Genomic DNA, 17,586 nt, shown 5'->3' on the forward strand with positions numbered 1-17,586 from the left:
GAGCAGCTCCTGAACGCACCGCTCCGGGCGTCTGGGCGAAGCAGAACGTAGTTCTTGTTTCTCCGACAGCTGACAACAAATGTAAGTTTAACATGTTTTTCTGAAACTTTTTATATTAATTTAGGTTTGTAAAGTGGGTTCGAGTTTAGAAAATCAATTCTAGCAAAATGTCGTTTATGCTATTCTTTTCTATACGTTTCTTTACTTTCGCTTTTATTTTTCTTTTCTCTAGTTTTAAAGATGAATTTGCTTCTTTTAAAAAAACATATATAATATGAAACTTTATCTACAGGCACATAGAAACACTTAAATTATAAGTAGAACCTTTTGTTTGGGTGAAAATTCTTGCTGAATGAGTTACGGATACGTCAAAAAATCTGAGACGGAGCCAAAACAAGATTTCTAAATGCGCACAAACCAACAACAGCAGTCAGGAAGAAAAAAGACCTGTATAAACACCGGTGCTGCTTTCTGACACAACAACTCGTGGCACCTGCTGTCACCAGTCACACACATTAAATGTCGTGTCTATCTTGGCAGCCCACCATGGAAAGCCCCACAGAGGCAGCGGCGGCGGATGATCTCTCGCCTCACACCTTCTCTCAGGTGGTCTTCATCGACATCCCCCACTCATACCCGCCCTCAACCCACATCACCTGCTGCTACACCCTCAACGCCGCCTTCCAGCCCAACTCAAGAGACTGGGTGGGCATTTTCAAGGTGGGCCATCATCTTACTAACTCTGTACTTGTTTCCAGTGAGTGGTAAACTGAAAGATGGGCTTTTTTTTTTTTTTTTTTTTTTGCTGCAGGTGGGCTGGAGTTCCACCAAGGATTATCGCACATTTGTCTGGGTGGAGTTGCACCAAGATGTGGATGGGCAACAGGCGATTACAAGGCAAGCCATGTTCAAAGGTGAGCTTTCATGGCAAGGTGAAAGGGGTTAGTCGTGTTTGTAATGTCTACTCCTCTTCGTGTCTGAAATGTAAACACTGTAAAGCAGTGTTTATATGTAAAGCATTATTAATCTTCAGATCTGTTTTTTTTCCACACTCCTCTGAAATAATTCTGCAAGGATTGTTTAGACATGCAAAAGAGAAGGATTTTAGATCATATCTAGTCAGTCTGGGGGGATTTAAGGCATTTTGGATCCACTGAGTTCACAGGAAGGTTTATTAAGGTCAATGTATTAAAATTAACAATAAAAAGATGCTTATAATAACATTCTCAGCATTCAAATTTATATATGATTTGTACAATTTATCATTTTACCATTTTATGTTGTTTAATTTATGTGTTTTTGTATGAATCCTGAAACTTTACCCATTTTCCACCAACCACACGGGTCCTTTAAGATTTAATACAACAATGACATTTTTGTACATTAGTTTTTTTCTTTTATAATGCTACTACAAATAGATTTTAAAACTTAGTCACATCTGATTAACATTTACTTCATTTGTTGACAGAAATGTAAGTACTTACAATATTTGATTAGTTTATTGTAGAAAAATTCAAATAAAAGTCTGATTTTAGGTTCAAGATGTAGATTTTTGGGGCTTTAAAAGGAAAGTGTTTATATTTTTAATCATATTTTAAAGTTAAATTTATCAATAGATGTAAAAGTATTTAACCCAATAAACAGAAATTAACTTGATCTTTTGTAGTAGCGGTGAATAAGAATAATACTTTTTGTTTTGTTTTTGTGTTTTCTGTCCTTTTGCCATCAGATTATTACCTCCCAAAAGACGAGATCGAGTTTTACCAGTTCTGCTACGTTGACAGTACTGGGCAGGTGAGAGGAGCCAGTACGCCTTTCTGTTTCAGAAATCCAGTCGAACAAAGCCTGGAGAGCAACGCTGATGACGACCTTCTGGTTATTACGACACAGGTATGAAAATGCAGAACAGTCATGTGAAATCTGTTTAAAGTTACGCTGTAAACAAGCTCCAGATTGAACATATATGCAAGTTAGAAGTGATATTATAAATAATTATTGTAAATTCTAAATCTGAACAAGTCCAGTAGTGGAGTATTAGCTGTTTTTGTTTGTTTTAATTGCTTTTTTTTAGGATCCTGTTATATTTTACATAACTCATTAAAATAAAAACAAACAAACCAACAAAAGAACACCAATAAATAATTTGCAACCATTTACAATTAAAATGAATCCTAATCAAAGAAGTAAAACTGATCCATATAACAAATATTCACCACATCATGCCAAGTTTAGTTGTAAATCCTACTTATTTCCAGAAATATACATTTACAATATACATGTGTTTATAAGAGTAATAAAATGAGCTTTTATGTTTTTAATACATTGATATTGACTAAAATGAGGTATGAAAGGGTAAAAAGTAGATCTATAAAACCATATTTTATCACTTTTATCTTAACTAAACCATCATGAAGCCTTGCAGCAAATAGGGCTTCCAAGTGGAGAAGACTTATACATGAGGAAAATTTACCAAGAGGAGACCGAAGAAGCAAAGCAGATTGTTTTGTTTCTTTGTGTCATCAGCTTGATTGATGGATCAGTTAATCCAACAGCAAAACAAACTAAATAATTCTCTAAAAGTAGATTTTTTTTTTAGATTTCTTAAAGTGAAAGTCTCCAAGTGGCAGGTGATCAAATCTTATGAATCCTTTGGACATCACTAAATGTTGTTAAATGTTTTGACATCCAGCCATCCAGCCATCCTTCCTTCCTTCCGTCCTTGAGATCTAGAGACAGAAAAAATCCAATATATTTAACTTTTGTAGCTTTTCTTTCTTCTTTTATTGTTTAAAATGACAAACATTGGTAATAAGGTTGCTTGATATATTCTAGTCATTTGTCAGATGCTTTTATCAAAGTGACTTACATGTAAAAGTGATTAATTAACCATTGCAATTAATGTAACACGCATGTCTTGTGGGCGGGAGGAAAACCCACACATACACGGGGAGAACATATAAATTCCACACAGAAAAGCCACTTCAGGCTCTTTTTTTTTTAACAGACTCTCCTTCCTGTCTTCCCTTAATTTCATTAGATTTATTTAATTTAATTATTATCAACAAAACAGAACAAACAAAAGAAAGAAGATTAATTGTCTGAAGAAGCAGTAGAACTAAATAAACTTACATAGTAAATAACTATGATATCAGTTCAATAGATTTTTGTTTCTACATTTCCTACTGATGAAGGAAGACCGTTCAGAAAAAGGGATGCAGTTTTTCTACAGTTTTACTTTGTTTATTTAGCTTTAGAGATGTCCTTTTTCTGTAACTGTGGATTTATAACACAAAGTACAGCGAGATAAATTCTTACTTCAAAAACCAATGAATTGGCCCCAAATTCACCAGAAACAACATTAACCTGATGCACACATTGACATGTTGGGTATAACCCAGCGATCTGATCTCTGATATTTAATAATAAGCCTTTCTGCAGCATCCATGTTAGCTTGTTTCTTCTGTATAATTTCCATTTCAGTGCATGTTTGACTGCAGGTCCTGAACTCTCGTAAAACTAGAAACCTGCAAAGTAAATAAAACATTTTCTTTTCCTGATGTATGTGTGCTTTTTTTAAACTCTTATCTCAGGAACAAGTCGACCAGAACCTACGAGAGAAAAGTAAACTTCAGAAGGAGTTGGATGCCATGCGAGCAGAAAATGAAACCTTAAAAAGCTCTCTGCTGCAGGAGCAGAAAGAAACTGCCAGCTACAAGGTCTGCTTATCTGAATCGGGGCCATATCGTGGTTATTTGCTTATTGTGAAACAGAGAAAGTAGTTAACGTCGAAATGAACTTTGATAGGCTGACGCAGCGTTTGATTTGTGTAGGTGCAGATTGAGCTGAGAGAGGCAGCACGAGCCGAGCTGGCGAAAGAAATGGATCAGCTCAAGGGGGACAATGAAAAACTTAAGAGCAAGTTGCAGGCACAGCTGCAAGAAAATGACGGCTTAAAGGTTTGTATTCTCTCCGTGCGTGATCTGTAAAGTCGCTCCTGCATCATCGGTGAGCAAATCAGAACTTTAATGTCATTACAAGGAGGAGATCCAGTTGGCAAAGCAGAGGGAATCACAGCAACATGACACCACAGAGCAAAGCCAGAGCTTGAGTTCATTAAGAAAGAAAGAGGTGAGATTATTCTGTCAAGTTTCAGCCTCCAAGGCTCACATCAGTCTGGTCTGGTGCTCATCTTTCTGTTACATTCCTTCAGGAGAGATACGATCAAGCTGTGCTGAAGATCAGTCAACTGAAAGAGGAGCGTGAGAAGCTGAAGGAGAAGGATAGCGCTCAAGCTGAGGAGATTACCAAGTGAGTCCAGGCTTGGCTTTTGTCTGGATATTTGTAGTTAAAACATCAGACCATCTTTAGACGTTGCTGCAAACTGTTTTCAGGCTTTTAACGTTCAGGTTTCTGTGTGTTTTAGGCTGAAAGCCAAATTCCGAGAAGGAGAACGGGAGCTGCTAAAAACCAAGGATGAGATCCAGCTTTTACAGGTACGCACCGATTTTCAGGATAAAACTGAATTCATTACTCTGCAAGGCAAAGTTGTAGCCATCGGTGTTTTTAGCCCATTTTAGGGGGTGCTGAAGCAAAGCACCCATAAAACTGAATTTTTTTTTTCTTTTACTGTCCATGTTTTTCAAAATAAAAAACAAACCAAACAAACTATAAAAGTGTAGAGACTATACACTACCAGCACCTGGTTTAAAAAGTTATATATATTCATATATATAATAGAAAGATTAGGCAATATGTTTCTTTAATGATTCCAATCTATTCATCTTTTACTGCGTCTCAGAATTTAAAAAACTTGAATCAGATTTTGATGGTTTAGTCACAGACTTTCCCAAAAAGTGTTTTGCTTTTTCACAGATGTTGGAATGAAACAGTTTTTATGTACAGTGATTTATCAAGCAGCTCTGTGGTTGCTCAGGACCCCTAAACCTCTGATCCTAGAATCGCCCCTGGTTGTAGCACAAAGTTGAAGCGGTCTTCAGTTTGCAGTGTAGTTTATTATGCTTTTAATTTTAAATTAAAAACATCAGTAATAGAAGGGGACTATTTTCTGCAGCAGATTGATATGCATGTGATGCTAAAATGATAAACTGTAGAAAACAGCCTCCAACCACCAACTCTGGACTTTTGTATGAGTGTCTTCCAAGGTTTAGATGTTACCTGCTGCAACACACACCATTAAAATGAAATGGTTCTCCGTCGGCTTGTGTTCAAGTTCTCCACAAACCTCTTCCTGACCCATTTGAGTCAGATATGCTGTGGCAGGGAAACATCTAAAACCTGTAGGACCAAGAGGTGCAGACTTGGTGACCCCTGGAAAATATGTGATAAATTATAGAAACCTTCAGGTGGGTTCTGAAAAAACTTTACCAACTTCACAAAAAGTTTCAGGTAGATTCTGCAGGTTCTGTCCTGTTACGCTTTTTTAGAGGATTTGTAATCAACAGAGGAGGCAGAGAACACACTAAGTCACAGAAATAATCTCATCATTTTACATCTGATTTCATGTATACAACAACAAAGATGTGCTCAGTAGGTTAGACAAGTATATGCTCTGCAATGAATGAATAAAATGCCAATTTTTTCTATTTTTAGATACTTGACCGAACACCCTGTCCTTTACAAAACACATATTAACACCCTGAACCTTTGAGAACATATGCTAGCATAACTTTGGCTTTCCTGGCAGTAAAAGCTGAACTCAGTTACATTTAAAATCTGCTCGGAAATAAAAAAAACGTTCTCTTAAAAAAAAAAAAAAAACTTTAAAACATGAATTGATGGGTCACATTTTGATCGTTTTCAGCAGTGGTGTCTAAAATCCGTTCCTGAGAACAAGATTTGGGACGTTTCTTGCTGCAGCACACCTGAATTGGATTAATGACTCAACATGCTTGAGCAGGACTTTACAATAATCTGTTGACGAGAGCCGTTTCATTTGTATCATACGCACTGGAGCTTGGAAACATCTATCCCTTGCAGGATTCGGACCCTTAAGAACTGGAGCTGGACAGCCTCTATTAAGGGGAACTGGAATTGAAACGTGTGTTTTCCTTATGGCAGGTTGACTTTCAGAGCAGCATGAAAGAGAGGGAGAGACTCGTTGCAGAGCTCCACAAGATGCAAGGCCTCACACAGAGCATAGATAAAGTGGAGAGAGAGAACAAGGAGTTGGTTCGGAGGCTGTCGGAGCAGGAAGGTGTGCAGAGTTCTCCGGACGACGACCTGACGGTAGGAACAAAAAGAGGCTTAAGGTCTCCGTAGAAAACACTGCTGGATGAATTTCTTAATGATGCGTCCTCCTCAGGTGCAGTGTCAGATTCTTGGCAGGCAGCTGCGAGATACACAGGAAAAACTGACCAATGAGAGGGAGGAAACAAGGAACACCAAGAGGCAAGCGGAGTTCCTGAAAGAAGAGCTGACGCACGTCAAAGAGAAGCTGGAGAAAACCGTGGTGTCGTTGGAGCAAGAGCAACAGAGAACCTCCAAATATGAGGTGAAATTAAGCATCTTAGATGAAATCTGGCTAAATGCAAAAGTTGTTTTTCTGTAATCTCAGTATTTTAATATGCAGTTTTACTCTTGTCAGGGTATAACAATCTGCTTTTAGCATGCTTATAACTTTGCATATTTGCATGAAATGCAATTAGACTTAACAGATGTTCACATAGTTCTGGACTTTATAGGATAAATGTCAGATTCTTTTTGCAATGAAAGAAAAACTGTAGCTTTCTTGCCATAATTTTTCAGATGCAATGCAAAGAGATGAATGAAATGATTGCAGACAGGAACATAGAGGTTGAAAATCAGGCCCAGCAGCTCGCTCTGGTGCTTCGAGAGAAGGAAGGGCTCACCACAGAAAACATGGTACGCAAACACCATTTCCATCTTAGCAAAGGTTCACTCTGCGAATTCAGACACTGGAATTGTGTTTATTCCATCAGGAACTGAAAGATCAGATTGAAGGGCTGCGGAGAGTTTACGCCAGCCATGACACAGCTTCTGCTGACTCAGCATACATGGAGCCTAACGCCACCTCACCAGCTGGCGACACTTCAGCCGCCCGTGACCAGCAGGAGACACCAGATCAGCATATCTATGCAACCATAGGTGAGAAAACACAAACACTTTAGTAAAAGTGAGGGAAACTTTTGTGGGTTTTATAACAGAAAACTGTCCCTTGTGGCATGAAGACGAAGCTCAATGTTAGAAAACTGGGATGTTTTTCCGACCTGAAGCACAGTGACTATTTTTTGTGGTGCTCAAAGGAGGATGCCCTTATTTTGTTTCAGAAAAAAGAACATTGTCACGTCTAAGGTCTTAATTTTTATTTCAAGTGAACGAGTAGATCAGGTGTACTCATGACATGGCTGCCATCATATCTGCTTTTAAAGGGATAAAGTGCAACTTTTGGCCACTAGGGGCGCTAAACCTGCCACAAGACACTTGACATAATTTTTACTTTTCTTTACAGATAGCATTGAAGGATTACAGGAAGAGGAGGTAAGTAAAGTTATTTTCCTCACCTCTCAGTCCTGGTTAAAGCTCCAGCATCTGGATCAGCTGCAGATGTTAAATCCGCTTTTTTTTTTTTAGGAGGTCCAGCGAAAAGAACATTACAGCAACTAGTTTAAAACTTGTCTTTCCTTTTTTCCCCAGTATTTATTTAGTTATAATTGTAAATAAATTCAGGCTTTAAAAGTCTGCAAGAAAAACGAATTATCTCTAAATCTCATTCACCATTTACATTCGCAGCTCATTTAACTCATAAGAGCCCAGCGTGACATTTGATACATACAGTTTCTAAGACATTTGGCATCACTTTATGACATAAACTTTGTTGAAAATCCTGCAGAACACAATTTAAGTTTTGTTTTTAGCTCCTTAACGGACACCAGAAAGCAGACTACACCTGGTAATAAATAGCTAGTTTTGGTACGTTTTTGTTAAATGGACAAATAAAGAGCTCATATTAAAAATACTGGACTTATCTGATCACTTTTTCATGGGTCTTTATGGGTTAAACAACGGTAACGCGTCTTGTTTCCACAACATATAAACAAGGAACACATCCCCACCTCACATGATCTTTGGATATCCACACGAGTGACTCGGCCGTTTGCAGTTTATTTTGAGCAGACCTAAAACATAATACACTCCGTATTTTGTTACCTGTTGTGAAACTGCCTCCATTTCTGTCCCCAGCAGTTGCTGGTGTGTCGTCACTGCCAGGAGAGTTTCCCGGGAATTACCCGAGGTGAACTGGAGCAGCATGAGCAGAGCCACAGAGTGTGTCCCTTCTGCACAATGATCTGCGACCACATGGAGCAGTCCGTGTTTGAGGATCACGTCTACAGCCACGAGTTGTGAGCACAATGAGTGCGACGTGAACTCTCTCGAAGATGGGAAGGTGTAGACGATGGACGGTTTTCTTTACTCTTAAAGCTTTTGGAGTCTGCCGTGCCGGCTTCCAGAGATTTGCAGAATGCCTGTATGATCTCAGCAAACATCCTCATTTACTGTGGTCGAACGTTGACACTGCACGGTGATGCATTTAAAAAGATCAGGTGGACACATCTGCAGCTCAGAGCCCGTGTTAACATTTAAAAAAGAAGAAAAATTAAAAGCCAAGGTTGCCAAATCATCTGCATTTTTGTTTCAACCATTAAACAAAAACCATGTCATAATAATAATAAGTGACACCTGGAGTAGCAGACATCTCATATGGCTTGCAGGCTCTGGATTCTTAAGGCTAAATTTACTAATCGAGTCATTTTTAAATCCAAACATCAGATGTGTTCACTGGTGGGTGGAAAAGTTTATTCTTTTTACATCTGGCCACCAGTCTGGAACATTTCTGATCCCTAATGCAACTTTACCACCACATCTTCTGTAATTGTTGCCTTTTTCATCACGTTATTGCCGTCCGTGTAAATATAATCTTCCATTTCTGAAATCTCAGAAAACAACATCCACAACCTCTTACCCCTCCATTTTCCCCTTTAAACAGTTCTCTTCCTCTGAGTGAGTGCCTTTTATGGCTGTATTAAGGCCTACTATAAAGGTAAAAAAAATTACCCGTTGTAAGATAATAAAAACATAAATCATTTACATAATTTACTGGATTCTAATTAAACTGTTTGTTTCAATTATAAAACTTTTTTCCACATAAATCCATTTTATAGTTTAAAGTTGGAAACATGAAGCAGGCTTTATATATACTGGCTTACACAGTTCTTGACGAGTAAAACAAAATAAATCAAACTGCAGCCAAAGAGAACATTTTTCAGGGGGAATATGAATTTTGGCAGCAACATCCTGCACACACACGTTACCGACCCCCTTATAATAACCATGTGGGGTCACGTGTGCCATCACTTAGCCAGTGATGAACAGGTTTGTTTGAAAGCAACGCATCATATCTGACATTTACCACAGATATTCTGTTCATTTTGCAATTTTTTTTTCAGTATATGCAGAAAACTTAAACTAATACACTTTGTTAATGAAGGTGGGTAAGTGACAGATCTGTGCTTTTATTAATTGCTGATATTTGCACCACTGAACTTTACTTTTTCCTGCCAGTTTACCAAATTTACCATGTAAATGTTTTTAATTTAGCAAATACCCTCTGTCTTTTTTTTTTTTAGCTAGTACTACTGGGGTAATTGGGTTTGTATGTAGCCCTGTAAATGCTGAAGTGTTACACCCACCTCCAACATTTACCAGCTGGAGACATCGAGTCTCCTCTTGGGTGTCGTTAAACCACAGAAGAGGGGAACACAATGACATGTAAAAATTAAAAGAGCTCCAGTTCTTAAATAGTAGAAACACAAACATGGAATTTGTTATGATTGGGACAGGTCTGCATGTCTGTCATTGAATGAAGAAAGTGGTATGATTGTTGTTTTATGTTAAATTTGCAACTTTTTTTATTTAAATTTTAATTAATTCAAGATCTTGATTTTTTTTTTTTCGTGCTGCTCTCTGCAGCATTTAATAACAAGTGCAATTAATAATAGAATTATTTTTGGCTGAATATTACATGAGGCATGACGACTCTCTACTATGCAATGATAACAAAGCATGTCTTAAAATAGTTTTAAGTTTAAGAAAAGCAAAGGAGCTTGTTGCATAAAGGTTTGTCATGGAAAGCGTATACGACAGCAGGGGGATTATCCTTTAAGGGGTGACCGTGTTTTTTACAATAAAACTGAAGGCAAAGCTTTGCACGTCTCAGAGGGAATTCTGATTTTCTCTAATGGGATCAGAGGGTGTTCACTGGTGTCTGTGGCTTAAAATATGTGACAGGAATATAAGTCTATTATTTGAAATGACAAAATCAAGCTGTAAATGCATTTAGAGATTCTGCAGATTAATAAAAACCTCAACATATTCAATGCTGACTTTTTCTTCAAAAGTTTATTTTACAAGAAAAAATGTAATCTGTTTTTTCTGTTATTTACACTGAGTTTTTCCCAAATACCCATAAACAGATTCCAGATCGTCCAAGGCTCCGTGACAACATTTTCTCCTCGTTGCATAGCTGTGATGGAGGAAAACTTCCCCTCTTTCAGTCCGAAGGTGATTTCAGAGGGATTTTACCCTGCCTGTCAGCTCTCTCACATCCCTTCCAGGCACATTTTGTTCACCGACATGCCTCTGACCCGGCCACCCGCTACGGTCCAAGTCAAGGTATGACCTCTCAAGGTGTCATCTGATTAGCCTCCTCTGGTGTGACATCACGAGAGGTCAGCTCCGAGAAGAGCGCAGGCAGCCAATACTGCGCCTCTCCAGCTGCTTGAGAGTCCAGCCAAGCCAATCCTTCCTTCAGCAGGTGATCCTGGAAATATGAGAACATGATGGTCCCTGTGTTCATGTATCCTGAAGCTTTAAAGCCTTTTTAATACTTTTACTTGATCACAATCTGGTCAAAGTACAAGATAATGATGAAATTATACAATACTTCCCTGCAGCATCTAATAATAATGCAATAAGGCTGTTAATTAGCCTAACGGTGTCTCACCTACGACTGTGTGACGTCCTGATGTCTAGCAGGACAACAAAAACCTTAAAGACACAGTACAGAACTTTTCCCATCCTGCACGCCCAATCGACGGCTAATCTAGCCTCCATCTTGCATCCTACCTGACCTGTTAGCGTTCTCCAGCCAGCAAAAGACGATCTGTCGATGACTCTTGTTTTGTCTCTCTCTCTTTTTAATCTTCTTGTTTTTCTCTGCTGACGTTGCATGTTCAAAACAACCAGTTCCTTATTAAACCGTGACGCAGAACTCTGCTGCAACGTCATGTCAGATCCCGGGTGTAAAAGTTATATAGTGTCGGTTTCTCAGCCTCAAGACTGTTGCTGCTGGGCAGCCGCGGCTCTAGAAATGCACATGATAGATGTCACCGTGTCATAGAACGAGTCCGGGATGCAGCGTTGTGAGGTCAGAAAGTTACGTAATGTGTCTTTAAGTCAACTTAGCCAACCGTAAATAACTGAAACCATTCATTGAGAGAAATAGTTGGCTTCTGGGATCTCAGTGTTGCAAAATCAAAGTGTGTCTACTGCAGCACCTGAGCAGATGACTCTGCTGCTGCTGCTGCTGCTGCATTCTAACAATGTTCGGGTAGGGCCTTTGTGTGTATGCAGAGCGGTAATTATCATCATTATTCTTGTGATTCAGTGCAAATGAAGCTCTTCAGAGGAGATGAAAACTGGGACTGGAAACTTCAACACTTGTTTTTTGTGCATTTTCTCATGCAAAGAACTTATAAAGGGAACATCTTAACATTTAATGTTGGAAGATAAATATCAAATTTGTTATTTCTACGGTCCTGACTCTGGCTTTAATAGGTTGTCTGTTCACTGATGGATTTAGTTAGAAAAACAGCTGCAGCTCTAATTAACTTGTAAACCCAGATGAAAGTAAGCTGCAGAAAAATGATGGTAAAATCAAGCAAGTGCAAATAAATTCAGATTTTAAGTTCCTTAAAAGAATAGCCGTCCATCGTGAAAAAAAGATCTCCAGTTTAACGTTCGTCTTCGTGCCAGAGCTCGCTTCATTCCACAATGCTTCTTCACTTCACAGGCAGGATTTAATGCGTCTTCACACTCCAAGGTCTAATTTCATTTTAAAACAAACTTCTTAATGCCTGTGCAGGCCAGGAAAAGCTTTAGACTCTCTGGGTGATACTTTAATCACATTTTTTCTAAATGTTTTAAAAACATTGCAGAAAAAAAAGAGCTGGTAAGCGCTTACCAGGACGTGACACGCTCGTTCCTTCTCCCATTTCAGACTGTCCTTGATCTCGCTCACTGTGACATATCCCTTTTTCTACACAGAAACAACCAAATATCACTTTGCACAAACAGATAAGAGACACTTAAAAACATGTTTTCAGACTAAATCTACAACTCTGAAGCTTCATCTCTGCTCTCATCTTCACATAAACATGCTGGCATATGACTGGGACTTAGGCTGTATTGACAGTGTTGCGTTTAGTTCAAACTTTTAACCAGATCTATAAACATGACCTTAATGGAACTGAATTTACCATTAAACCTGTATCTGAAACTGTCATGATCTTTATAAGGAAGTGTTTAAAGGGGATTTTGTGAAAATTAAAACTAAACAGACAATTTTTTAAGGCTTAAAAAGGGAAATGCTATGGATGTTAGTGGAAGTCTCAATTAGAAAAGCTAATTTAATATAAAACTAATTTATTGTTAAAGTAAAATGTCTTACATTTAGAGAAAGAAGGGAAATACTGAGAGCTTCACTTTACCTCAGCCAGTTGCAGAACTACAGTGTGATCCATGTTGAGCTCGGCTGGTACTGACTGGACCAAGTAGGAACCACCTACAGGAATCATCCCAAACCCGTTCCCCATCACCTTCAGCTTCTTTATGGCTCGGACCAAATCGTCTCTGTCAACCACAAATACAATCATAATTATTACATTTATATAAATGCATATTTAATTATGTAAATCATAAACATTATTGAGGGACAGAAAAATAAATATACTGAATTACTGTTACTTACTGGCTCACATCCTGAGCATACTTCCCCCGTCCCTTCAGCACTCTCTGATGGAGCTCGTCCAGAGTAATTAGGCCTGTAAGAAAACACCCAAATTACAGCGTACGACTCCATTTAGAGATATTATAAAGCCATCATTACTTGTAATGACGATAGTTACATCACACTGGTGTTTATGACTTTATTAAGTGCCATTAACTGTTGCTCAAAAACACTATGTAAAAAAAAAAAAAGGGCAAACCTCCATTTCTGTGTTTTAAGGCGAGGCACACTTCAATGATCTGTACGCCAAGCTCATAATAGAAATCTCCAACACCGAGCATCTCGGACCAAAAACCTTTTCCAGCTGTGAAAACACATGAAAAAGAGCAGCTTCAAAGTGTTGCTCAACTTTTCAACACTGGACCTTTCTGCAAGAGAAAAGGAGAAGTACTCTTTCATCCATTTAATTTTCTTTTTAAAATCAAAATGTTTCTTACAAGCAAGCGGGTCAACACCAATGGTCGCACACATTTCTTGAAACTGGACTCTGAACTGTGGGTTCTTGCGGATCTCTTGTTTGTGCTTGCTGGCAAACTCCTCCAGATTTGACTTAAAAGTTTCCAGCTGTTTAGACATCTGGCAGAAAAGCAAAAACAGTTATTCAACTAACAATAATAATAATAATAATAATATAATAATAATACATTTTATTTAGGTAGCGCTTCTCAAAAAGTCAAAGCTGCTTTACAGAACAGTGATTCACAAGACAAAATACAGAAAACATGCAAAGGGAACACAAAACACAAGAAGTTCAAGGAAAGTTCAGGTGATAATTTCAGAATAAAACAGGTGGATTTTTAGTTGTGATTTTAAAAAAAGTGAAACTTTCCGTGGCGTCTCGGATGTATTATGTACAGAGTTCCAGAAGGATGGGGCAACAACAGAAAAGACCCTGTCGCCCATCACCTTCTAATCAAAACTCTGTGTTCACAACAGTCATCAAGTGCTGAAAACTGTCACAAGTACAGTGACAAATGAGGGTTTTATTCAGACTCAGAAAAATGGAATAGACACCAAATGTTTTCACAATAGAGCTGAATCAAAAGCATATCATAATTGTAGAAAATAATGATGGATATCTTCTCAAATATATTCTACTTAAACAATATCTATTGTATGTTTGTTAGAAACCAAATGAGACCCACTTTTTTCATTCAAAATGTAGAAAAACAGAAAGAGAGACTCACCTGGACAATTTGGTCTTCTGCAAGAACAGTTCCTCTTTCTTTATATTTGGCCTGAATACAAAACAAAGAGATATTAAAAATGGAGAAAAAGGAAATCCCACAAACAGGACTGTGCAAGGTGTTTGTAAGGTAAAATTATTTTCCATAGCCTTTGTTTGTATTAACTGTTAGGTAGCCGAAATTAGATGGAAATAATCAGACATATGTGCATTGATCTGTCGTGATTATGCTGTATTTTGTAGTCTATGCACATAAGGTATATAACACTGTATTCATTTGAGGCCTGTTGGAATGTGCACAATTCAGGAAAGTTTATTTCCTAGCTTGTTAGCGTGGACACAGAAAGAGTTTTCTTTTAAGTTTATCTGATTTGTGTCAGCCTGACTTCGCTCGAATCTTTAGTTAGAAGTGCAGGTGTTTTATGTCTAGATACAGCTCAGCTTTGCAGGACTCTTTCCGATCTGTCAAGCAACTAGGAGGGGTCAAGTGTAACTTAAAATCTTGTGTTAGGTCCGCATCTGCAGAGAGCTCTCTCCACCTGCTTCTGTGATTACATGTAACCACTGGTGTGAATAAAAAAACCAACAAAGACAGCTTTGACTTGGCATCATTTATTCTCATCCATGAAGATTTTCCAGAACATGTTGATTCAGCACCTCCCATCTTCATTGCTTGTTTCCTTAGAAATTCATATATTTAAAAAAATGGGAGGGTTCAAGACTTTTCTACAGCATCTGCACGGTAGTAATCGTTCAATCTGTCACACACAATGCTTTTTGTTGTTGTTGTTTTAATAGCTACTGCGGTGTTTTAGAAAATAAGATACCAAACCACCATAAACCGTAGCTGAAATAAGGAAGTGCAAGTTTGGGTTCAGCACTTCAGCTGTCTAAAACTGATGATAACATGTCAGTGTTTTAGGGGCAGAGTAGTGCATCATCTACAACTTTTATCAGAATACAGTATTTAAAAACAACAGGAATAAAACTGCATTAATTAATCCGTTATAGCCAAGTTATAGATCATCTTGGTGTATACTTATTTGTCATAATCATTTAATATTTTATCAGCCAACAAAGAAATTGCATAAACTGTCATAAGATTCCCAGTTGCTACAAAATCCAGTTTTAATTTCTGGATGACAGAAGCTTTCCCATCATTACTCACGTAGGCTAGAAAAAAATATTAAGTCTTCCCAAAGTAAGTCCAACTTGTTTATATTCTCTAAAACGACCATTTAAGCCATGTAAAGAGCAATATACATACAAAGAAGTTACAATAAATAAATAAATAAATAAAAATCAGGAAAAGCTGAAATACCTCCGCCAGCTTCTTTTTGGCAATGGCTCCAGCACCGACACCTCTCCGCATCCTGCTGATGTTTAATAATATGAACACAAAATGCGGATCTACAAATAACAAGTGTGTATTTAAAGCTGAATAATGTGGAGTATGTTCAAAAGTGTGTGTTTAATGCAGAATAATGTGGAGTATGCTGAAAATATCAGCGACACATTCAAGCTAACTTAGGTATACTAGCTTGTTCGAGCCACTAACTTGCACTAGTTCTAAAATGTTTACCTTCAGTGTGCACTTGTAAACTAAAGTTGTCTAAATTCGCCTATCCCTTCCAAAAAATAACAAAATCTCGGGGAACCTAAAAATAATTCAGTAAAACTGCTTCCATTTTGACAACAAGGAAGTAGGGTTGTTTCTGCGGCTGTAAGCCAAAAGCTGGTTGTACAGCGCCCCCTGCTGTCCTGGCGGGTATAGCACAAGACAGTTTAGTTTAGTTTAGTTTAGTTTAGTTTAGTTTAGTTTAGTTTAGTTTAGTTTAGTTTAGTTTAGTTTAGTTTAGTTTAGTTTAGTTTAGGATCCCCATTAGCTGTAGCAAGCTACAACTATTCTTCCTGGGGTCTGGCACAATTATAACATCAAAAAACAAAAACTTGTAAAAAGTTACACAGCACATTGGAATACAAGCTATTTACATCTTCAAATACATCTCTTTACATCCATTTTTACATACTAAATCCATGCATGTGATGTCCATTCGTGTTACCTCATATCATATAAACTATTCATTCACAAAAATACGCTTACTCATAATTGGATATCAACCTAAATATTTGATTATCTATAATACAAATCTTCTAGTACACCTCTATCCACATTATCAGTTTGCTTACTGTATTATACATACATTTGTATTTATTATATTTTAATCACCAAACCCTTATAATTGTGATTTATATAGATACTTTTACTTTTGGAAAATAGTCTTTTAATAATATTTTAAGGTTTTTTTAGGTCAGTGGTTTATTTAATGTTCTTCGGTAGTGAATTCCATATTTTCATGCCTTTTACATAACAGTTCTTTTTATGGCATCTGATTTTGCTTTAGGCAAGCTAAAATTTCCATCTTTTGCATGTCTTGTGGTATATTTGTGATTTCCAGCACTAAAAGTAAGATTATTAATTAAAATAACAGGTAGTTTTAATACCGATATTACAACTGTCAATGAATATAAGAGTCTGTCCAACAACCAGTTAAGTTTCTTATGCATTGTGATGATATTTGTCCTGAAATCACATGTCAGTACCATTCGGGCAGCTCTGTTTTGTACATGTTGTAGTTTGTCAAAAACAACTTTGAATGAAGCAAAGAAGCAAACAGAAACATCAGTGTATTTAAATCTGCTTTTTATGTTACTTAGTTGAATAACTTACTGAGACTTTGGCTTGACCTTCTAAAAGGATCATCACAGTGGCTCATCGAATAGGTAAATTGGATACTCTCTTGACACAATCGTCTGCTTGAGACCAGTCCTCAGAGAACAATCAAGTCTCCCTTCGGGGATCCAGTAGGGAAGCAGGACTCAAACCGCAGATCATTGTGTGGCTCTACCACCTGAGCCACTGCCACCCCATTGAGGGGGTAACTTTTTTTTTTTAAATAAATGAACTGTCAATAATATCCCACTTAAGGTTAATAATTTGTATTTCTTATTACTTGTGCACTTTAACTTGTAAATGGACTAATTTGAACCACTTTACAAAAGCATTAAACCTTTTGTCACCTGCAAACTCATAACATGAGAAATTACTTCTAGTTATAACTATAAAATGTAGATAGATAGATAGATAGATAGATAGATAGTTCAGTATATTATCAAGCAGTTCTTAGGTATACTGTTTCCCTCATTTACAAGTAATGCATCCACAGAAATAGTCCTTTGTGATTTGAATGACCTTTAAGAACAACATAATTTGTTTTATTTTTAAAGGGGAAAT

The 17,586-nt window shown here is 37.5% G+C and overlaps 2 protein-coding genes across 4 annotated transcripts; one reads left to right on the forward strand and one right to left on the reverse strand.

The window, feature by feature from the left end:
• calcoco2 (calcium binding and coiled-coil domain 2) lies at positions 1–10,409 on the forward strand. 2 transcript variants are annotated; one of them, XM_079260986.1, is made up of 15 exons: positions 1–81; positions 541–720; positions 812–914; positions 1,730–1,890; positions 3,591–3,716; positions 3,831–3,956; positions 4,039–4,128; positions 4,211–4,308; positions 4,424–4,493; positions 6,079–6,246; positions 6,323–6,511; positions 6,766–6,882; positions 6,960–7,125; positions 7,490–7,518; positions 8,221–10,409. In XM_079260986.1, the coding sequence occupies exons 2-15, from the start codon at positions 547–549 to the stop codon at positions 8,383–8,385; spliced, it is 1,782 nt and encodes a 593-aa protein (XP_079117112.1). In that variant the 5' UTR covers positions 1–81; positions 541–546; the 3' UTR covers positions 8,386–10,409. The 2 variants fall into 2 exon arrangements, with proteins under 2 accessions (XP_079117112.1, XP_079117113.1); XM_079260987.1 differs by having other exon boundaries at positions 8,224–10,409.
• A 9-nt stretch (positions 10,410–10,418) lies between these two features.
• snf8 (SNF8 subunit of ESCRT-II) lies at positions 10,419–15,982 on the reverse strand. 2 transcript variants are annotated; one of them, XM_079260989.1, is made up of 9 exons: positions 15,874–15,982; positions 15,613–15,664; positions 14,293–14,343; positions 13,543–13,681; positions 13,305–13,409; positions 13,067–13,139; positions 12,807–12,948; positions 12,281–12,355; positions 10,419–10,858 (listed from the first exon to the last, which is right to left on the reverse strand). In XM_079260989.1, exons 2-9 carry the CDS (start codon positions 15,661–15,663, stop codon positions 10,721–10,723), a joined length of 774 nt encoding a protein of 257 aa, XP_079117115.1. In that variant the 5' UTR covers position 15,664; positions 15,874–15,982; the 3' UTR covers positions 10,419–10,720. The 2 variants fall into 2 exon arrangements, with proteins under 2 accessions (XP_079117115.1, XP_079117114.1); XM_079260988.1 differs by having other exon boundaries at positions 15,613–15,667; positions 15,874–15,972.
• Between the last annotated feature and the right edge of the window lie 1,604 nt (positions 15,983–17,586).

The sequence above is a fragment of the Telmatherina bonti genome (assembly GCF_933228915.1).
Source record: "Telmatherina bonti genome assembly, chromosome: 21".
Lineage (NCBI taxonomy): Eukaryota > Metazoa > Chordata > Actinopteri > Atheriniformes > Telmatherinidae > Telmatherina > Telmatherina bonti.

Bases quoted from the DNA above. Each gene is read 5' to 3' on its own strand.
- calcoco2 (XM_079260986.1), top strand. From the start codon at position 547: ATGGAAAGCCCCACAGAGGCAGCGGCGGCGGATGATCTCTCGCCTCAC. The intron at 721-811 runs GTGGGCCATCAT...TTTTTGCTGCAG, and splicing joins ACTGGGTGGGCATTTTCAAG to GTGGGCTGGAGTTCCACCAA. The intron at 7,519-8,220 runs GTAAGTAAAGTT...TTCTGTCCCCAG, and splicing joins AAGGATTACAGGAAGAGGAG to CAGTTGCTGGTGTGTCGTCA.
- snf8 (XM_079260989.1), bottom strand. From the start codon at position 15,663: ATGCGGAGAGGTGTCGGTGCTGGAGCCATTGCCAAAAAGAAGCTGGCG. The intron at 13,140-13,304 runs GTTTGCCCTTTT...GTTTTCTTACAG, and splicing joins CTTAAAACACAGAAATGGAG to GCCTAATTACTCTGGACGAG. The intron at 10,859-12,280 runs GTAAGCGCTTAC...TCATATTTCCAG, and splicing joins AACGAGCGTGTCACGTCCTG to GATCACCTGCTGAAGGAAGG.